This window comes from Phycodurus eques, chromosome 4 (genome assembly GCF_024500275.1).
Source record: "Phycodurus eques isolate BA_2022a chromosome 4, UOR_Pequ_1.1, whole genome shotgun sequence".
In the NCBI taxonomy this organism is placed as follows: domain Eukaryota; kingdom Metazoa; phylum Chordata; class Actinopteri; order Syngnathiformes; family Syngnathidae; genus Phycodurus; species Phycodurus eques.
In genome coordinates, this window is record NC_084528.1 from 23,917,329 (window position 1) to 23,938,996 (window position 21,668).

A 21,668-nucleotide genomic window follows, 5' to 3' on the forward strand; every position below is an offset into this window, starting at 1 on the left:
TTCTACACTGTAGCATCTGTGACTTTTTTTTTAAATCATATTTAAATTTAAAAAGGACTTTGGCAATCATGCTATGAGGCTAACAATATGGAAAAAAATGAGGAGCTCGTCTCAGTTTATTTAGATCGAAATCTTACAAAGCTATTATTCTGTTGTATAAGTGGTAGCAGTAACATGTTTCTGCCATCTAGTGGCACTTCATTCATTGTTCAGCTTGTCACTTTATGTTGCTGGCAAAGATAGATGAGCAACTAGTAAATACATATTTTAATGGATGGATAGATAGATAGATAGATAGATAGATAGATAGATAGATAGATAGATAGATAGATAGATAGATAGATAGATAGATAGATAGATAGATAGATAGAGTGCAGAAGGATGTTTTGGGGTGAATACTAATTGGAGGCCAATAAAGAGGTTCATTGATAAAGAGGACAATGGCGAGGCTACACAAAAAAAAAAGACTCCTATTATTTCCTCTTGTGTCCACCTCAGATATGTGTTTGTGTGTTTGTGTGTGTGTGTGTGTACACGATGAAAGTGTCACAATGCGGTCCTTGTGTCTCCGAGCCAACACAGCTTCCTCTCACCAAGCGCGGCCATAAAAGATGCGTGAATGCCAGCATCAGTGTTGGCTGCCAAAGGCTGGGACACACACGTACACGTACACACCAACACACACATATATACACACACACACACACACACACACACAAGAAGACTTGTTGTCCACACTTGTTATCCACCTGTGTCAATAAACCGCAACCACAGCCTGCTATGGCATGTACTGTTACGTCACCATTGTATGTGGTAGAAAACAAAAGTGACTCCAGCTAGTAATTCAATCATGGTCAAATTTGGATGTATTTCACTTCAAATCTTACCAGATCGATCTCAAGTCACGTCTCAAACAAAAACATGAGTTTCCCATAAAACGTCAACCAAGTCACTTCTGCAATTCTTAAACAAGTCCTGAGTCACTTGGGTCCAGTCTGTAATGAGCAAAGCAGCCCCATGCAGAACATATGAAAGGCTTCTATACATTATGTGTAGTGTTTTTTTGTTTTTGTTTTTGTTTGTTTTTGTACACACGAGTTGACACAGGCAAAATTTCTGGTACGTTTACGTTAGCCACAATGGTCACTGAAATAATTGATGAGACTGGAATTTGTCAGAAGAATACCAATAGTTTTGGAAAAAGATCAACACAACAAAATTTCGCCCAAAAATCATACTGTGAATTTATGAATTATACATAATCACAAAACAATCAAAGCAAGTTTCAAGTTCTTCTACTGGAAATCTTGAGTTGGGTGCTTCAGATCGTGGTTAGATTGGCACGTAAAACACAACGGAAGAGCCACGGAGGTCCCACCCTGGTCGTCATTAACATCTGGAGCGCAGCGGAGGACAACAATGGCGCTCGCCTGACCACATGACCAGCGTGAGGAGAGAGAGTGAGCGAGCAAGACACAGGGCGAGTCACTGGACTGACATGCTGGATGACAGCTGAATGTTCACGAGGGATGACAAGGTGTATGTTGATGTAGGATTGCTTGTAGTCATATATCCCCGCTGTCCCTTGCTCCCAGACAAATTTCTCCTGGAAGACAAAGAGAAACCCCAAACCTTGAGCCGACATGGACGAAACAACAACAACTGTAACGACTGGACCAAGAGTCACCTTCCGACGTCGTCACCATGTAAGGCCTCTTCTTGTAGTTTATCTCTAATTCCAATATTTGTATTTCCTAAAATGTCATTATTGTGCACTAAGGTGATTTGAAGGAGCTCCACGCGGTTTTTCCATCAGCATGAGTGTCTCTCTGCTTCTTCTCGTGGGTTGCCTGGCCTGCTCTACAGTTCTCCTCTCAGGTACCTTTCATAAGATGAATGAGCTTTTTGCAGGAATTTGTCTTATTCGCTGCTACTGTGGATGCCTCAAGCCATCACGTTGAACTTTTGACCCAACTTAAGCTGTCAAGGAAGCCCAGGAATTTGAACTTTTCGGTCTGACATTAGCGTTTACCTCTCAGGGCTTGCCTCATTATACTATTACGTATACACAACAAACTGAAGGATAACTAGTTTTTCAAATCAGAAGTCATGTCAAAGTTTGTTCAACTACTGTTAGAGACACTGTAAAAGGGGGTTTGGTAACAAAAAATGCTCTCAAATATTGTCACATTATTAGTTATTACATTATTATGATAAGTAGCAATTTTGGAACATTTTGAGCAAGAATCACAGAAGTTGACATGATTTGCCTTCGCGGGCCACATAAAATCATATGGCGGGCCAGATCGGGCCCCCGGGCCTTGAGTTTGACACCTGTGTCGTGTATCTCGGGACTGACATCAATGTATACGGTCATATATGGATGCTACAAATGTGTTGAAAATATTTTAGCAAAAATGAGACCCATAGCACGTCTATCCTCCAATACAAAAAAAACCCCCAAGTCAAACAGAAACAGTGAAAAAGAGAATGCGTAATTTTTCGCAGCCTGTCCCATCTTACAACATGATGCTAGGGAACACAAGATGAGTCCGACCAGTTTGTTGAAGAGAAACTTGCGCAGGACGTAAATGCAACAACGACATTAAGCCTAATGGTGAATTGTATTTTCACTACTGAATAAGTCTCTTTTAATTCCCCCTTAATAGCCACCAAGGGTCCGTCTCCTACCACCTCACCCTCCAAGCTGAAGTACCTCCTGGAGCCGCCTGTGTACGCGGAGGTGGTCGGTCGCCGGGGCGAGAATGCCACCTTGCCGTGCATCCTGAAAAGCAAGCCCGACCACTACACGGTCAAGTGGACCAAGCTGGAGCCGGGACGCGTGGGTCCTGAGAACATCGTCATCATTTCCAACGCGCACGCCTTCAAGCGCCACGGGCGGCTCGGCCCGCGGGCGTCCCTGCGGCGGGCCCACAACATGGACGCCTCCCTGCAGCTCGCCGCACTGCAACTGCGAGATGGCGCCACGTACCGATGCGAGCTCATCGACGACATCGAGGACGAGAGTGTGGTGGTCACGCTGAGGATCGAAGGTAACCGATGGGAGTTCTGCTGAGCTTTCTGTAACGGCGGCTTACTGACGCGGGCAGGGGTGGCTTTATGTCTTCAGGTGTAGTTTTCCCGTATCAGAGTCAAAAGGGCCGCTACAGGATGACTTTCCACGAGGCTGAGGCGGCGTGCGAGGAGCAGGACGGCACGCTCGCAACCTACGAACAGCTCTACAGAGGTACAATTTATTACCTATAATACATTTTCATCAACAGTGAACCCCTTTTATACATTCAAGAAAATATGTGAAAATGCGCAATACGGTCCAACACTACTCACAGGCATATATTCGTTATCCGCTGCGAAAAACAACTAATACTGCTGCAGCTTGGTTGTGAAGTATGTCTGTATGAATTATTCTGCCCCCTGGTGGGTTAAGGCCACAATGAGCAGCCCGATTCCCATCGAATTATAATGACGCACAAAGTGTTTAATTTTATATTCTAGTTAATTAGGTTATGACTGTATGTTTTTTTAACAGTACGATACTGTAGAGCGCAATTTTTGTTATTGAAAAACAAGTTACAAAAATTTTTGTTTGTGTTTTTTTTTAGGGGGGGTTGAACAGATTAATGGCATTTTTATTCATTTCAATGGGGAAAGACGATTTGAGATAAGAGTGTTATGAATTACGAGCGTGGTCAAGGAAAAAAATAAACTCCTAAGTCGAGGCACCAAAAAAACACATTTCAACTAATTAAAGCACATTTTTTAAAGTATTCCTTGCGCGTGTTCTCACTCTTTCACTGTCAAGAAAGGAGACTACCATATAGCATCACTTAGAGGAAAGGAAAACAAGACGCTCTTACTCTTACAGTTCTCCAAATAAGAGGAAGCAATTATTCTAAAACGGACACAGAAAAACAAAAGGAGAATTAAACATTATATATTTAAATATCGAAATGTTTAAGCAAACCACGTAATTACAGTATATCTAACCAAAGTTCGCTAACTTAATGCTAACATATAAAAAGACAGGCTAGCAGAAATTAGCATCTATATTTTTCATTTATCATAAACCTTCAAACAACTGCTATTTTAACACACATGGGGCAGCAACACATACAAACGGAGCATATGATAACACCCACAGGCCTGCTATTCCTTTGTGGGTCTGTTGGTACCTTTTGCACTGGAACAGTGATCTGGGAAAAAGACCTCGCTTGGCAGTGTGGAGCGAAAATCTGGTCCAAATGAGCAGCATGTTGTGTCGTGCAGCCTGGACGGAGGGTCTGGATTGGTGCAAAGCGGGCTGGCTGCGGGACGGAAGCGTGCGCTACCCCATCATCAGCCCTCGGCCCGCCTGCGGTGCACAAACGCGTCCCGGCATTCGCAGCTACTCCCCTAAAGACAAGAACAGAGACCGCTTCGACGCCTTCTGCTTCACCTCTTTGACCGCAGGTGAGTTTTCACATCGGTGGCGTTCCAGGCAACGTCTTACGTCCTCTCGTAGTAAATAGAAAGGAGCATCTACATTTTGGTGACAATCTACTGTACGTTTGCTCAGCGTGACACCGGAAAATTGGGTCAAAGGACCCCTGCATTTATTTTTTGCACATTCAGCCCCTTAAAGAAAAGAAAAAAAATCTCAGAAAAATGTTTTCTTTTTCTTTTTTTCATACAAACATCCATCCATCCATCCATTTTCTGAGCCGCTTATCCTCACAAGGGAGTGCTGGAGCCTATCCCAGCTATCATCGGGCAGGAGGCGGGGTACACCTTGAACTGGTTGCCAGCCAATCGCAGGGCACACATAAACAAACAACCATACGCACTGACATTCACACCTAGGGGCAATGTAGAGTCTTCAATTAACCTATTAACCATACACGTTTTTGGGATGTGGGAGGAAACCGCAGTGCCCGGAGAAAAACCACGCAGGCATGGGGAGAACATGCAAACTCCACACAGGTGAGGCCTGGGATTGAACCCTGGTCCTCAGAACTGTAAGGCTAAAAGTTTAGGCGCAGTGTTTAAATTATTTTGCCATGGTGTAGATGCGAAGGAGAAATGGAGTCGGAGTTATTTTAAAGGAAGAGTTGGCTCAGAATGGTGAAGAGAGTATTAGATCGAGTGATGAGGCTGAAACTTGAAATTGAGGGTGTTACGTATAATGTGATTAGTGGCTATGCCCCGCAGGTAGGATGTGACCTAGAGGTGAAAGAGAAATTCTGGAAGGAGCTTGACGAAGTCGCTCTGAGCATCCCAGACCGAGAGAGAGTCGTGATTGGTGCAGATTGTAATGGACATGTTGGTGAAGGAAATAGGGGTGATGAAGAAGTGATGGGTAAGAACGGCATCCAGGAAAGGAACTTGGAGGGACAGATGGTGGTAGAGACTTTGCAAAAAGGATGCAAATGGCTGTAGTGACCACTTTTTTCCAGAAGAGGCAGGAACATAGGGTGACCTACAAGAGCGGAGGTAGAAGCACGCAGGTGGATTACATCTTGTGCAGACGATGTCATCTGTTAGGTAGTGGTAGGGGAGAGTGTGGCTAGACAGCATAGGATGGTGGTGCGTAAGATGACTCTGGTGGCGAGGAGACAAAGATTAGAAAGACAAAGGCAGAGCAGAGAACCATGTGGTGGAAGCTGAGACAGGACGGGTGTTGTGCAGCTTTTCGGGAAGAGGTGAGACAGGCTCTCGGTGGACAGGAGAAGTTTCCAGAAGACTGGACCACTGCAGCCAAGGTGATCAGAGAGGCAGGCAGGAGAGAAGGAGACTTGGTGGTGGAACCTCACAGTACAGGAAATCATACAAGGGAAAAGGTTAGCTAAGAAGAAGTGGGACACTGAGAGCACCGAGGAGAGGCGAAAGGAATACATTGAGATGCGACATAGGGCAAAGGTAGAGGTGGTGATGACATGTATGCCAGGTTGGACACTAAAGAAGGAGAAAAATATCTATACAGGTTGACCAGACAGAGGGATAGAGATGGGAAGGATGTGCAACAGGTTAGGCTGATTAAGGATAGAGATAGAAATATGTTGACAGGTGCCAGTAGTCTGCTAGATAGATGGAAAGAATACTTGTTCAATAGAATTCTAGCACATTCTCTGAAAATCTCCGACAAAAAAATCTTGCTTTTTTTTTTAATATGCAACTTTCTCCTCGAAAGAAATACAGATTTTTTTTTCTCGGCAAAAAAAGGACTTTTACCCCATTAAATAATCCCAATTCCCTCGTGTCCTGTCCCAGGTTCCGTTTTCTACATCCCAGGCGCGTTCTCCCTGGAGGAGGCCGGGCGGACATGCGGACGTCGGGCCGCCGAGCTGGCGCTGGTGGGCCATCTGTACGCCGCTTGGCGTTTCCGAGGCTACGACCGATGCGACGGCGGATGGCTGAGGGACGGCAGCGTGCGCTTCCCCATCGGCACCCCCAGGGCGCGCTGTGGCGGGATCCCCGAACCGGGGGTGCGCTCCTTCGGGTTTGCCAATAAGACGTCGCATCTCTACGGAGCTTATTGCTATAGGTAGTCACCAAAAAATATATAATAAAAAATAATCACATAGGGACCAATCCATTCTTTCTTCCGACCCACCCGGCATTTACTACAAGATCAAAAATCATGTAATATTTGTTGCATTCATTTAGATGTTTTTGTGTGCTTAATATAGGTTCATGCAAATGTATGTATTAATTTCTCTCATTAAAAAATGGTTAATTGATTTGTTTTAAATAATAAAGCCACCAAGAATTTTCATTATCAAGAGTCCTGAAATAGGTTTCCCACCCCCTGAATTGTTTCATTAACATATATCTATTTATTTCATTTATTTTATTCATTTATCACATTAGATACTCAGTTCACTGATTGTTAATAACAACATAATACATTGAATTTTTTAATTAAAATGTATTTTGTAAATTGGTTAATAAGTTAAAAAGTATGAAAATAACGTTGATTTATTCCAATATTTGTATAAATTACATATGTATTTCAACTTTTATTTAACCTCATACCCTGTAAAATCCTTTGGATTTATTTAGCTATTTTCTCTAAAATTGTTTCATTAAAATGTACCAATAAACTCATTTATATCCATTTATCCCATTCAATAATTGGTTCATTTCATATATACAAATATAAATGCGTACAATTACACACACACATATATATATATATATATATATATATATATATATATATATATATATATATATATATATATATATATATATATATATATATATATATACGTGTGTGTGTGTGTGTGTGTAAGTATAAAGTTTGTCCCATTCCTGTCAATGGCTTTGATGCTGTGTATAAAATAAAAACGCACAGAACACTAAGAATATTGAGCTAACAATAAAAAGCAGGCACGGTGAACGACTGGTTAGAGCGTCAGCCTCACAGTTCTGAGGACCCGGGTTCAATCCCCGGCCCCTGACTGTGTGGAGTTTGCATGTTCTCCCCGTGCCTGCGTGGGTTTTCTCCGGGCACTCCGGTTTCCTCCCACATCCCAAAAAACATGCAGAAATTGGAGACTCTAAATTGCCCGTAGGTGTGCATGTGAGTGCGAATGGTTGTCTGTCTGTTTGTATGTGCCCTGCGATTGGCTGGCAACCAGTGCAGGGTGTACCCCGCCTCCTGCCCGATGACAGCTGGGATAGGCTCCAGCATGCCCGCGACCCTAGTGAGGAGAAGCGGCTCAGAAAATGGATGGATGGACAATAAAAAGCAAAGCACAAGTGCCCCACCATGTTTGCTTTAATAAAATAGAACCCTTTTTGTGACAAAAAAAAACAAAACAAAAACAAACATCATTCATATGTGACAGCGATGCTAAAATTGCTTGTTGACATGACTTAGGTGCTTTTGAATGACAGCGTTTTTTTATTTGGAAAAACTAAGGTTAGTTTCAGTGTGGAAAATGGTGGATGGATAGTCAACTTGGACTCAATGTGCAGGGAGCGAAGAGCTGCTTTGTGTGTGAACCACCGTGACCGCTTCCGCCTCCTCGTCGTGATGTAAGTCAGCGGTTGAACTGAGCTGCTCAGCCTCATAAGAACCAGCTGAACAGGACACCAAATACAACATAAAAAAAACAATTATTTGAAGTGGTTTTACATAGTAACAAACTCATTACATTTTGCAGGTGTGTTCATCATGGTTGAAATAAGAAATTAGGTAGAGGTGAAAGCTATGACACCCAAAAATTGGCTCTGAAACATTTTAAAGAGAAAATAAAAAATATTTATTTCAAAAAAGACCCCAAAATGCTTGAACTTGAAAAACTTTAAAAAAAAAAAAATAATGTAAAAAGGCTTTTTTTCCCCTTCGGGTAAAAATCTCTCTCGCGAAGATTACGATTTTTTTTTTCTTCAAATAATAAATTTTTCTCTGAAAAACATGACTTCTGAAACAAATGTGATTTTTTTTTTTTTCCTCCAGAATAATTATCTCAAAAAATATGTTTCGGGGGTGCGAATCCCAAAACACTTTAGTTAAAACAAGATAACTTTTGGGGCGGAAATGCAGAAAATACGGATTGTTTTGAAATAAAATCTCAAGTATAATTTAAGTTTTTCCTAAAAAAAAAAAAAAAATACAACAGCAAAAGAAATAGATTATTTTTTTCTCAGATTTCTTTCTGAAAAATATGACCTTTTCTTCCTGATTTTTTTTCTTTGAATGGATTTCTTTCACAAAATGCAATTTACAAAACAAGTAACTTGGCAATTTGGCCCAAGAAAATTCGTCTTGATCTCAAAAGTTAAAATTTTCTTCCTTCGAAATAATACAGTTTGAAAAAAATAAGGCTTTTTCCTAAAAATAAATAAATAAATACTTTCTTGCAAATATACTATATCTAAAAAAAATTGTTGAAACTTTTTACTTTTTAGTGGGAAAGAAATATACTTTTCTTGCTCATAAAATACAACTTAAAAAAATATAACCTTTTTTTCTTGAAAAAAATCAGAAATATGATATTTCTGAGAAAAAAAATTCCTCGAAAAAAAAAGAATGTCCAAAAAAAAACACCCAAAATATCTTTTCCTCCAAAAAAAAAAAATACTCGTCATAAAACTGGAAACTCTAACAGTGTAAGTCTCGTGTATGATTTGTTGAAGCACCAGAGAATTAGCATTAGCACAGTTTAACTGTTTACCTGGCAGGCACATGATGACGGGCTCCTCCCAGCGGCCGCCCGGCAGGCAGCTGACGATCGGGTTCAGTTTCTGCACGAAGCCCGCGTCGCAACGGTAGCGCACCTTGGCGAGGGTCCCGTAGTGTGCCCGCGTTTTACCGAACGGCTTGGCGTTGGGAACCGCCGGAGGCTTCCCGCAGGACGCTAGTGGATGGCAACATATTCGGGCAGTTAATATATACACAGTGTTGGGGAGTAACTAATTACATGTGACGGGATTACGTAATTTAATTTAAAAAAAATAGAAGTAATTGTAATCCATTACATTTTTTGGGAGAAAATGTGCACTTTAACACAGTTGCTTTTGAAAATTTCCATGATATCAATTTTAGTCACATTTGAAAAAACTTGCTGCAAAAGCTATTAGTTGTAAATAAAATATTTAAAAAACTTGGTAAAATAAAAAAATACATACACATTTAAAAAAATATATTTTGTATTCATTTATGTAAATAAATTATTGATTATAAATATTTTCTGTTTTTTAATGGACTTTCTCTCATTAAATTATTGGTTCATAGACTTATGGTAAATATTTTTTTATTTGAACTATTAGTAAAAGTACAAAAAATATATACATTCAGTATGTATTTCCGATTCATTGTTTAATTAATTTATTTTAAATTAGAAAAATAAACCAAATATCTGTAAAATAAACAATTTTACATTACATTACATTCATACATTGAATATTAATTTATTTTTCATTCATTTATCTCATTGAATAATTGCTACATTTATTCAGTGTGAAAAAATATATTAGTAAAATAAACTACTTTTTATATACTGTACATTTACCTTAACGTATGAATGAATTATAAATACATTCATTATTTAAAAAATACTATGAACAAATGAAAATTAATCATTATTTTATGGTTAATTAATTCAATTTTTTTGCATACACATTTCACCTATTTGGTCCATCTCTTTGCGTTAAAATAATCAAATGCTGTCCCTCAGAGCACAAAATATAGAAACAATACAATGTATAACGTATAAAAATAACAGAACAAAATATAGATACACTAGATACAAGTCAAGAGCACTATAACAAGTCAGCACACTCACAGAGGCCCTTCTTGCAGGTGAAGGACAGATGGTAGTTGCAGGGCACATCGCTCCAGCGCCCGCCGTCGTGCCAAACCATTGCAGCGCAATCCTCGCCGGACAGGAAGTAGCTGTCGGGTTGCCCTCGGTGCCAGTTCTCGTAGATCTGAGGCAGAAAAGATCAGCATTGCAGGAAGATCTTACTGTAGATTTTCATAGGAAACGTCAAAGAAAATGTCACCACCAGAAGGTTTCCGTCGGACCAGCGGAAGTCTCCCTCGATGGTTTTGTCGTTCAGTCCAATCCACTGATATTCTCGGTATTTTTCTAATATCAACAGAGGAAATAATGCATGGTGGAGAATTAGTTTGTTTCAAAGAATATAAACATGGTGGTTGTACTTTGCAAGTTTTTTTTTTTCTGGACATATGCACCATCTGGAATGTTAAAAACCTGCTAATTCTCAAGCCTCAATGGGCAGGTGCTGAAGCCAACACAGATAGGTGTAATGCTAACATGCTGACAGTTAGTATGCTAACATAAAGCACGACACAGCAACCTGAGTACAGAAAGCATTTCAATGAAAAATTTTATCGATCTGGATATAAGTGTATACTGTATGTATACAGTAATCCCTCATTTATCGCGACGGTTAAATTCCACACTGGCCAAAATCCGCAAAGTAGCGACCAAGTATTCTATTCTATTCTATTCTATTCTATTATATTATATTATATTATATTATATTATATTATATTATATTATATTATATTATATTATATTATATTATATTATATTATATTATATTATATTATATTATATTGCACAAAAACATCGAGCAATGATTTGACATCATGCTATGTAAGACTGGATCAAATACTAACATATGACCAGTTTCCATGCTTAAATGTTCTTAAAAAGGTGAATTTCCTGACTAATCACTAAGAACTCGATGGCGGCGGCCCACAGTTGACCAGCAGAAGAACGTCAGATACCATCTGAGCTTCCTGGGGTGCAGACCAAACACCGACTGCATTCTCATTACATTAAAGGCTGATGTTGTGTCTCTTCAACAACGCTTCCAAAACAAAGTCGTCACTTTGGAAGACGCGAAGCGTGACAGAGAAATGTGTAAGCAGAAGATGTGTCACATTGATATCCAGATGGACCTTTTCTCTTCAGAAAGACAAATTTAGCCTTCTAGTGTCCATTAACACATTCACTGCCATTGACGGCTTTAGAAGTCAAATCTCCATGTTAACTGGGAAGGCTGGCAGTGAATGGGTTAAACACTGGAGCAGATCTACTAGCTCAAAATCTATGGTCTGGGCCCAGGATGTGGGGGGCATGTTTCATGTTTCAGTGTCAATTACATTACAGAGATTTTTTTTAAATTCAGCACCTGAAGCCAGTTTCATGTAGCAGCATGATTCATTCATTCCCAGGATCCTTGATAGAGGAACTTGTTGGCTAAGTAACGCCCACTGGATTATTTGATTTTATTTTATTATTCAGCCCCCAAAGCCAGTTGCTCTGCAATATGAAATTTGGCAGACATGTCTATCACGAGTAGACCCACAATAAGGTCTCAAGACGCCTGAAAACACACAAGATTTTGGTTTGAATTGGCCATTTTAAACGACTTCCTAACTAAATGGTTCATCCTCTACCGTTGATGTGGTCTTGCTCCTCAGGGGTCATGATGGACATGAGATGTCCGCCGATCGTCCGGCAGTGTTGTTCTGCTCCCTCCCAACTCTGCCGCGTGGTCACCTGATGGTAACAGAAGCTTTGGAACTTCTCCCAGCCAGCTTCGCACACCTCAACATCTGCAGGGAAAAAGGCAACGTGGTCGAGGCCTTCACACCGAGGCGCTGAAGTCCTTCCTTACCTGACTGGCAGAAGGCGCCGCCGTACCCGGGGAGGCAGAGACACTTGGGCATCTCACCATCCACGCATGTGCCGCCATTCAAACACGGTTCAACCCCGCACAGGTCTGCAGAGAAAAGTGCAAATACATCATTGGTTAGTATGACCTAGTTATGTGGTGTGATTTCTGTTAATACAAGAAGGCCCATAGCTCGACTATTAACCATATTGTTTTAATTAACTGCAAAAATTCTGATGGGTAATGGTGGTAACTATTCAGATCAGACTCATGATGGAGATGTCATTTCACCGGATTTTAACACACAAAGCATTTTTTTTCTTATTGTCTTAGGTAAATTTAAAAAAGGTCAACAACAAAATTTATGAGCGTCTCAGATTCAAACGAAATGGACAATAGGAACTTTTACCACCAGACAGCATTGTTACTTCATAAATAGGATGGTCCGCATCAACTTTAAATGGGCTACAAAGTTCAGTACAGTACCAATTGAAAATGTTTTGCTAGCTTAATATAGTATAATTTTACTTTATTGTGTTGTATTTTAAGTTTAGATTTATTTTATTAAAATTGTTATTTTCATTTTTGTATTATTTTTTTTGCAATATATTTTTAATGTTCATTTCATTTTTGTTTTATATTTTAATTTAATTTTGTTAAGTTACCTAGGATGACTTCCTGTCTAGCAGCCATGGCTGTGGGTTCTTCCAGTTCCACAGTTGGGTGGGTTACGCTCTTCATGGTTTGGTCTTCAAAGTGACACCTGGAACATCTTTGAACTGAGACCACATCAGTGTTGGTCTCGTTGTGTCCTCCTTCTGGTCCACTTGTGGTGCTGGTGGCTTCATCCCACTCAACAGGAAGTGGAGTGCTGGACTCCATGTGGAATCCAGCCACCTGCTGTGTGGAGGAAGTAGTCCCCGATGGAGGAGGTGTTCCAGAATTGGTATGGTGGTCCAGTGAGTCGGTCTGGTTTGATACCGTTTCTGGATTTACTTCTAGACTTTCTCCAGACATTTTGGCAGTATTGGCAGTATTGGCGGTATTGGGTACTGCTTCCAGATGTCCCGCCATTTCCATTCTTTCTGGGATTAGGGTAATCACCTCTGGGGAGGAACTGGACGGGATCCCAGAAGGCGTCCCAGGGAAGGACGTTCGGTCTACGTCAACCGTCAGGATCTCGGGTGTCGCCGGCGTGATGGACACCACACCAGAGGGCTCCTCACCTGTCCAGGTAACCACGTTAAACTGCAGTTGCTTTCCGATGAATCACTCAACTAATACTTAGTTGTATAACTACTGTTTCGAAGAACAGCTTCGCATCGGTGCTGCATGGAGTCCACCAAGTTATTGCACCTGTGAACAGCTATTCCATCCCAGGACAACTGGATATGGTGTTAGACAAACTGACAAACACAGTTTCTAATAACTGCTTCACATCTGTGTTGCATGGAGTGACCTGAACTGATATGCCAGTAAATTACCCTTGGACTGTATGGTATATGCTTATTATAGCCTTAAAATAACTGAAATGATATTTAGTTGTATATGCACTCTTTCTAACAACTTCACCTCTGTGTTCGATGGAGTCACCTGTCACCTGCTATTCCAGCCCTGGACCGTTGGACTGTATATGGTCATTATAGCAATCAAATCAGAGAACAAATATTTCGTAGTATGAGCTGCTTCAGATGTGAACTGCTTCACATCTGTGTTTCATGGAGTCCGCAGACTTCTGACCCCAGTCAACTTCTACTCCAAGCCCAAGACCATTGGACTTTAAATGGTCATTGTTCCAAACAAAACAGCAAGAGTCCAATTACAGTATACCAATTGTTGATCACTGAACTAATATTTAGTTGGAGCTACGGCAAAAGCTCTATTTCAGAGAAGTGCTTGACATATGTATTGCATGCAGTCCACCCACTTGAAATGATAATACAACTCAGGACTATTAGACTGCTGAGGAAAAACAGAAATGCAGGAATTGTTAAATGTGTTCAAATTGTCCTGGGCTGGAATAGCATTACACAGGTTTACACATGCAACACAAATGTGAAACACTTCTCAAAAACAGTGTTCATGCTGTACAACAAAATATTGCTTCAGTAATTCACAGGAATGTAAAAGGGAACTGAGGAATGTAGTGCAATCAATGGTCCTGGGCAGGAATAGCAATTCCTGGGTTCCAGAAGATGGAGGACTCCATGCAACATGGGTGTGAAGCACTTCTAACAACTTACTTGAATCCAGAGATGGTTCTGATGAGGTGATTGCATTGGTTTCTGTAGTAACCAAGGAGTCAGTTGTTACGATCTCCTCTCCAGACTCTGGATGGTCTTCAAGTGTGTTGTTGCTGTTCAAAGCGGGCGACACGGTGGTGGAGGAACCTGCTTCTTCCGTGGGAGATGACATCAAATCCACATTTCCAGTACCAGCATCAGTTCCAGAAGTGTTCCAGTGTTCCTCATAGGGGCTGGTGAGCTCCACTGGTCTAGATGTTGTCTCTGTGGAGATCTCCAGGCTGACAGGAGATGCTGGATGACTCTCAGACTCAGGATGAGGCTCATATGAAGTCCGGGACTCAGTCTTCAGAGGGTTTTGTGTGACAGGATGGACTGTCTGAACCACCTCACTACTAGTGGCTGTTTCCTCCTTGGAGAGAAGATGGCTGAGGTGCTCCGACTCCGTGGTGAGACGAAATGGCGGCGTGGGGGTGGAGAATTCACCTGGGGAGAATACAATAAAGGAAATAGCTCCATTCTAAACCAGCCTTGAACACAATTATGGAGGGGGTGTGCTTATTTATATTGTGTAAGGCGGCAGTCATCGTGAATAAGCGTCATATGACGTGAACATTGCACATTTCTACTCTGTGGATTATTTACAGTGGTCGTGTTTATTTCTATTGTGCATAGTGGTGGTCATCATAAATAACGAGCAAAGAACAATTGCGTTACAGTGATTGAAAAGTGAATAAAAGCGTCTCTCTTTTACCTCTAAAGCAGAAGACGTCATGGCGGCTACTAGCCTCGGGGAAGTCCGTCTGGTTGCCTCGCACCTCCCCGCAGCGCCCCTGGGGGAAGGCCATGGGGCGGCGCACGCTGCCGTCCTTCAGCCACCCTGACCCGCAATGGTGGTTCTGGAGTGCGTACAGCTGGCCGGGGCTGGCTAGCTCCGCACCCTCACTCAGGCAGTACGCCTTGGCCTCCTCGAGGGTAAAACCCTGGGGGGCCGAATCCGAGCCATGGAACACCTCACCTGGTAGATTTGCGTTTGTGGAAATGTTTGTAACAGAAACATATTTTTAGAATGTGAAAGTAGAAAATCTAAGAAACACCTGCAATGTGGCCCACATAGCAGTAGACATCAACGAAGTACTGAGGCTCCAGTGTTCCAAAGTTCCTGACTCCTGGATGTCCTTCCATGAGGCCCAAGCAGTCCTCTCTCGGCTTCTGAACTACATATCTGAAGAAAGGGATTGGTTTCAAATGGGTTTCAAATGGGTTTCTAATTGATTTCTAATTGGTTTACATGGAATTCCAACTGGTTTTAAAGTGATTTCAAACTGACTTCAAATGCTTCACACAGAATAAAAAATGATTTCAAACCAATTTCCAATTGTTTTTTACAATGACTTAAAGTTGATTTTTAACTGGTTTCAAAATGGTTTTACACGTATTTCAAATTCGTTTCAAATTGATTTTACGTGTATTCAAATTTGATCTGAAATGGGTTTTAAATGGATTTCAAATGTTTTAGCTGGATTTCACACTGATTTCAAATTAGTGTGGAATAGATTTCAAACTATTTTTACAGAGATTTCAAATTGATTTTAAATTGCTTTTGCACAGATACAAAATGATTTCATATTGCTTTTACACAGATATTAAATTGATTTCAAATAGTTTTTACGGGGGTTTAAAGCTGTTCTCCAAATGTTTTTTACACAGATTTCGAACTAGATTTACATTGCTTTTAAAAGTGATTTCAAATTTGGTTTTACATGGACTTCAAATTCATTTTAATTTGTTTCTCACACATTTCAAGCAGCGAGCAAATACTTTTACACTGATTTAAAATTGGTGTTACATGGACTTTGTGCTGCTTTCAAAGTGATTTCACACAGATTTGAAATTGGTTTCGCACTAATTTCAAACTGGTTTCAAACTGGTTCCTGCTGGATTTGTCGCGTCCTCACCTGACCGAGCGGTCCGAGAGCCAGCCTGCATGGCAGTGCTCGTACCCACTGTGATAGGCCGCCACCAGCTGCTCCGGCGTGGCCATTTGGGCCCCGTTCTTGATACAGGCCTCGTAGGCCCGCTCAAAGGTGAAGTCGTGGGGACTTCTCGACGATTCACCGAGATGGAAGACCAAACCTGCGCATACATTGACTGTGAATAATTCCTTTTCACTCTGTTTATTTCTATTGTGTGGCTATTTTAGCCTGTATTTTACCATTGACTTGGACTTGAATGACATCATAGTCGTAGTCAGGTCCTTGCTGCACGTGGCACCGGTACTTGCCGGCGTCACTGTAACTCAGCCCCTCCAGTCGGAGAGTCAGGTCTGCGGGGGAAACGGCATAATGCGGCAGCGAGGCTCGGCCCCGGTAGGCCTCGCTCACCTGCACGGTGTCGCCGCGGGCCACCAGGATCTGCGTTTCCTCCTTGTCTATCAGGCTCCACCTGATGCGGGGAAGAGAGAGGGCGGCATGCCGGCTGTTGGTGGTGGGGGATGGCAGCGGACGGGCCAGGGACACCAGGCATTGCAACGTCAGCGAATCGCCCAGCTCGCCTGAAGTGCTCAGACCGGACGTGATGGTCACATGTAGGAGGTTTGCATCATCTGGAAGGAAAAATATGTTAGTTTTTTCACTCGGTGGATTATTTCAAGTCAATCGGTTTATTTCTATTGTGCGGGGTGGTGGCTATCATGAATAACTTGAGTTTAACAAGATCACTTAACATTTTAACAATATCTTAACAACTTAACACATATAATTTCTCTTGTGCAGTAATTTACCAAAGTGTGACTGAACGTGCCATGGGCTTCTTTGACCGAGGATTCTTCCCACCCCAGTCATTCTGTTTATTTTTATTGTGTGTGCCGTGGACTTCTTTTTTTTTTTTTTCTATGTGGATTATTTGTAGTCATGTTTATTTCTAGTGTGCGTAGTGGCAGTGTTTAGGAACAGCAACCGAGCGTGCTGTGGAGTTTTTTGACTATGTGGAATAATTCCTTCCGGTTTATGTCATTCTACTGTACCTGGCTGGTGCTGGGCGGTCAAGGATGACGGGGGAACGAGCAACGCAATGGTGACCAACATGGCGGGGAGAAGCACTTCCTGCCTGAAAACAGCACAACAATAACAAGATTACAAACATTTGGAATGTATTTTTTGTTATTATTCATCACATAGGTTTGCATATTTCTTACATTGTTTTCCATGTTAAACACATAAGCAGTATAGAAAATGGATGGATGGCTACACTAGCTATCCATTAGAACAAAGCTTTCTTAAAAAGGTTGTGTGTATCTGTAAACTTGTAGCATAGTGCAACAGCTTGAGTGTGTGCGATGAATTCTAATTGGTTATAAAAATTCCCAGGAGGTGTGAACCGAAGGGTTGACTGACTGACTAAACTAGATTTATCGTCCTTTAGCTCATTTGTTTTAGGATTATCCCGGAAAACTTCCTGTTGTCTGTTAAGGAACGTTTTCCCAGAAGTGTCCCCATGTGGTCTTAGTTTATTCTCCTGTCCTGAAAGAAGCTCAACTTGTTTCTTTGTGCTTTTGTGCGCAGTAGCACATTCATTAGTGCTTTTAAAAAAAAACTTCACCAATGCATTGACTTACTGTCTTAGAATCCTGTTCCCAGCTGTGTAATCCTCTTTATACTAACTTGCTGAATTATCTTTTGCTGATTAACATAATTTGAACTCTTTCTACTAAATTTTCCAATTGCACTAATTCAGCTACTGAGGAACAAAAACGGTGAAGGAACACATGTAGAAAGAAAATACAACAATACTCACAGGCATCTATTGCTTATCATCTGCAAAAAAAAAATACTATTATTATAGCAGATTAGTGAGTCAGTTGTGAAACCTTTTGTCTCTGGCTGTTTGTGTCTGTTTTCATTATACTGCCCCCTGGTGGCCATGGTTCACACCAGAAGGAGGACAAAGGCCGGAACAGATTAATGGCATTTCCATTAATTTTAATGGAAAAGACGATTTGAGATACAATTGCTTTGATGTAGGAGCGTGGTCACAGAACGGATTAAACCCCTAAGTCAAGGCACCATTGTGCTTGAGTAATGATTCAATTAAAATGTATTGCACGTAAAGGTTAAATTGAAATTTTACCAAAATAAATGTTTAAAAAGAAACAGTTCGTGAAGATTAAATGCAAATTTATTGAACTTAAAAGTTAAATTAAACTGAACTTTACTTGGGCAGTGATTCTTCCACATACCATTAGAGGGAGCCAGTGTACCAAACTGAATCACTTGCCTACACCATCGAATCAGAGCAAGTCGTCAAATTTTAAATTATTATTTTGAGCATTCACCATGAAAAAGGGGTTGCGAAGGCGTGTGCATGAAAAAAAAAAATGCCCCTGACACCCGTTTCAACACTTGACGTGAAATTTGAAGGACATGTCTATCGTAATAGGATACACGAAAAAGTCTCAAGGACCCATGATGTCATACAAACAGGAAGTCGTCCATTTTGGTTTGAAGTCGCCATTTTCGGCTAAATAATAAGTAACAATCGTTTTTGTTCGTAACGTGGTAATGCAAGGCATTACTATAAAGAAATCACCAGTGTTAAAGTTAAATGTCATACTTTACACATCCGTAGTTGTGTTCATTTAAAAAAAAAAAAAAAAAAAAGGAATTTATAATACATTGCTTTTGGAAGTAACGCTATAGTAAATACCTACATGCTTCTATTGAAGCATCCAGGTGTGCTTTGTAGCAACTCCAGACCACATGGTGACAGTAGTTCATTTATCTTATAGTTGGGATACGGCCAATTAAAAGACAAATTTACATTCATTCATCCATTGATTCATCTTCCGTTCCACTTATCCTCACAAGGGTCGCGAGCGTGCTGGAGCCTATCCCTGCTATATTCGGGCGAGAGGCGGGCTCCACCCTGAACTGGTCGCCAGCCAATCGGAGGGCACATATAAACAAACAACCATTCACACTGACATTCACACCTACGAGCAATTTAGAGTCTTCAATTAACCTACCCTGCATATTTTTGGGATGTTAATATAGCTAAATATCATATTTGTATACATAACTTTAAAAAACATAAAATGTCTGTTTTCCTTTTTGAAGCAACAAAGGGTGCAAAATAAGGCAGAGTGGTGACAGCGGTCGCATCCAGGCAACATGGAGGTACACACAAACATCACAACAGGCTCAAAAGCCTTTTTTTTGTCTTTTTTTTGCTGAGAGAAAGGGGAAACAAGAGAGCAATCACACTTTGCCAGGAAATGTCATGTGAGGACAGAAGGGGCAGAAAAAAGAAGCAGATATACGACTTAAATTGTTCAGTTAAGAATTACTACCTTTGTGTCGTAATAGGATTGTGTGACAGTTCTGTCGCTGACTTGTAGCCAACTAGCTATAATGATTAGCATGTGGGAAAGTCACCCTGGCTCTTTGAATTTTTATTGACCAGCCAACAATTTGTTGATATGGTGCTAAAAACCAACAACAATAACAACACTAATAAATAAGCGGGCTAATAAACTTTACCATTTAGTTTTCTCATAATTTGTTGCCCTCTGACAGCCTGGAGTGAGAAATGTGAAGCAACCAATAAAAAGGCACTCCTAAATATTTTCATCTTTGATCATCTTCTCGATATAGACTCCATATACAGTATGAATCATATGTAAATGTATATTATATACATCCATCCATCCATTTTCTGAGCCGCTTCTTTTATATGTATACTACATAGGATGGAGTAGTGCATATTTTACTGTAAACCAAAATGCCCAAAAACAAAAATCTGTAAGATAATTGTTTTCTAACATACCGTATAGAAAATATATTATGAATACTTTCAGCATTCACATAGTGTTATTGGAATTGTAAATGTGTACTTTTTCGGACATTAAGACTCATTTGATTGGAACTTGGTATCTCCAGAGAGAATATATTTAAATTTGTGCAATAGCTTTAAAAGGGGCACATTAAATAGTGTAAAATCTTCTTTTTAACTTAGTTTTGATGAATACATTTAATGGACATTTTTTCTCATGAGAGCGATTCATATTAGGAAAATGCGTTGTCAGTTTATCACACTTGAAAGCATCACATTGAACTCTGCTGTTTTGTTGCGGGTCAGATTGACCTGCTGTTATGTTTAGAATCAATTAGAATATTTTAAAAAATAAATATATAGGAAAATATCCCCTCACCTGATTTCCCACCAATTAAACAACTTGTGTTTTATCTTGAATAAGTATTTCAATGCATGTTATTATGTTGACTATATTTCTGGGATTATCCAATATTCATAATGACCGACAAACGCTTTTCACCATCAATTTTGGTGGCTAACATACTGCATACAATACATACATACAGTAATTAGTTTTCACGTATCTCCTACATGCTATACAGACATAATTGTTTTTCTGGTACACCAACAATGTTTACGTGTCAACTTGACAATTAACTTTTTTTAAGTACTATATTTCATATGACTTTTTATCCATTTGTTTAACTTACATACTAATTTGGATATGAAACATTGTTTGTGTGTGTTAGGCTTTGAAACGATAAGGTAAAAGTATGTGTGTGAAATGAAACATAATGGGAAAGTGTATATATTCACGAAAAACAAATTCCATTAATATACATTACATTTCAGCCAATTTTGTCACAGCCAACATATTTTTATTTTATTTTTGGGACATTTAATATATATATATATGATAAACTTGATCTTCAATGACATCATTACGGAAGGACATCATTACGGAAGGACTTAGTGATGACGCTCATCTACTATTCTAATACAACTTCTAAATCTATTACTATATATATATATATATATATATATATAAAGAACTAAAATAATAATATATTCACATAAACAAGTACTCACTTCATCGTGGTCAGGTGCAGCACCAATGGGGGGAGGCTTGTTGTGTCCGCCCAGAAGACCCAGGCGAGAGGCAATAAAGGAGAGGGCGGGGGGGCAGGGGGCCGCCCACCCCACCTCCAACTTTACATTATCCCTGTCTGCCTGCCTGGAAAAGGAATTACACAGCAGCCTTATGGGAACACACAGGGTGCGCTACTAAGTTTGCAGTGTTTCAAGATATAAAAAGGTATTGGGACAAGTGAAGAAAATGTGGAGCTTGGACAAAAGTAATTGGATAGATACAGGAAGTGAAAAGTGGAGAAAATGTAGACTCTGGACAAAAGGAATGAGACACCTACAGGAAGTTAAATGTGAAATTTGGACAAA

General features: G+C 40.3%; 2 protein-coding genes across 2 annotated transcripts; one reads left to right on the forward strand and one right to left on the reverse strand.

Moving 5' to 3' along the window:
- The first annotated feature begins 1,817 nt into the window (after positions 1 to 1,817).
- Positions 1,818 to 6,606, forward strand: hapln2 (hyaluronan and proteoglycan link protein 2). The gene is made up of 5 exons (XM_061675724.1): positions 1,818 to 1,878; positions 2,670 to 3,053; positions 3,131 to 3,247; positions 4,288 to 4,470; positions 6,268 to 6,606. Exons 1-5 carry the CDS (start codon positions 1,818 to 1,820, stop codon positions 6,543 to 6,545), a joined length of 1,023 nt encoding a protein of 340 aa, XP_061531708.1. The 3' UTR covers positions 6,546 to 6,606.
- Positions 6,607 to 7,969: 1,363 nt separating this feature from the next.
- On the reverse strand, positions 7,970 to 21,307 carry bcan (brevican). The gene is made up of 14 exons (XM_061675475.1): positions 21,303 to 21,307; positions 17,428 to 17,510; positions 16,618 to 17,007; positions 16,361 to 16,538; positions 15,500 to 15,627; positions 15,159 to 15,420; positions 14,403 to 14,815; positions 12,825 to 13,385; positions 12,163 to 12,267; positions 11,942 to 12,100; positions 10,516 to 10,598; positions 10,293 to 10,437; positions 9,183 to 9,365; positions 7,970 to 8,085 (listed from the first exon to the last, which is right to left on the reverse strand). The coding sequence occupies exons 1-14, from the start codon at positions 21,305 to 21,307 to the stop codon at positions 7,970 to 7,972; spliced, it is 2,811 nt and encodes a 936-aa protein (XP_061531459.1).
- Between the last annotated feature and the right edge of the window lie 361 nt (positions 21,308 to 21,668).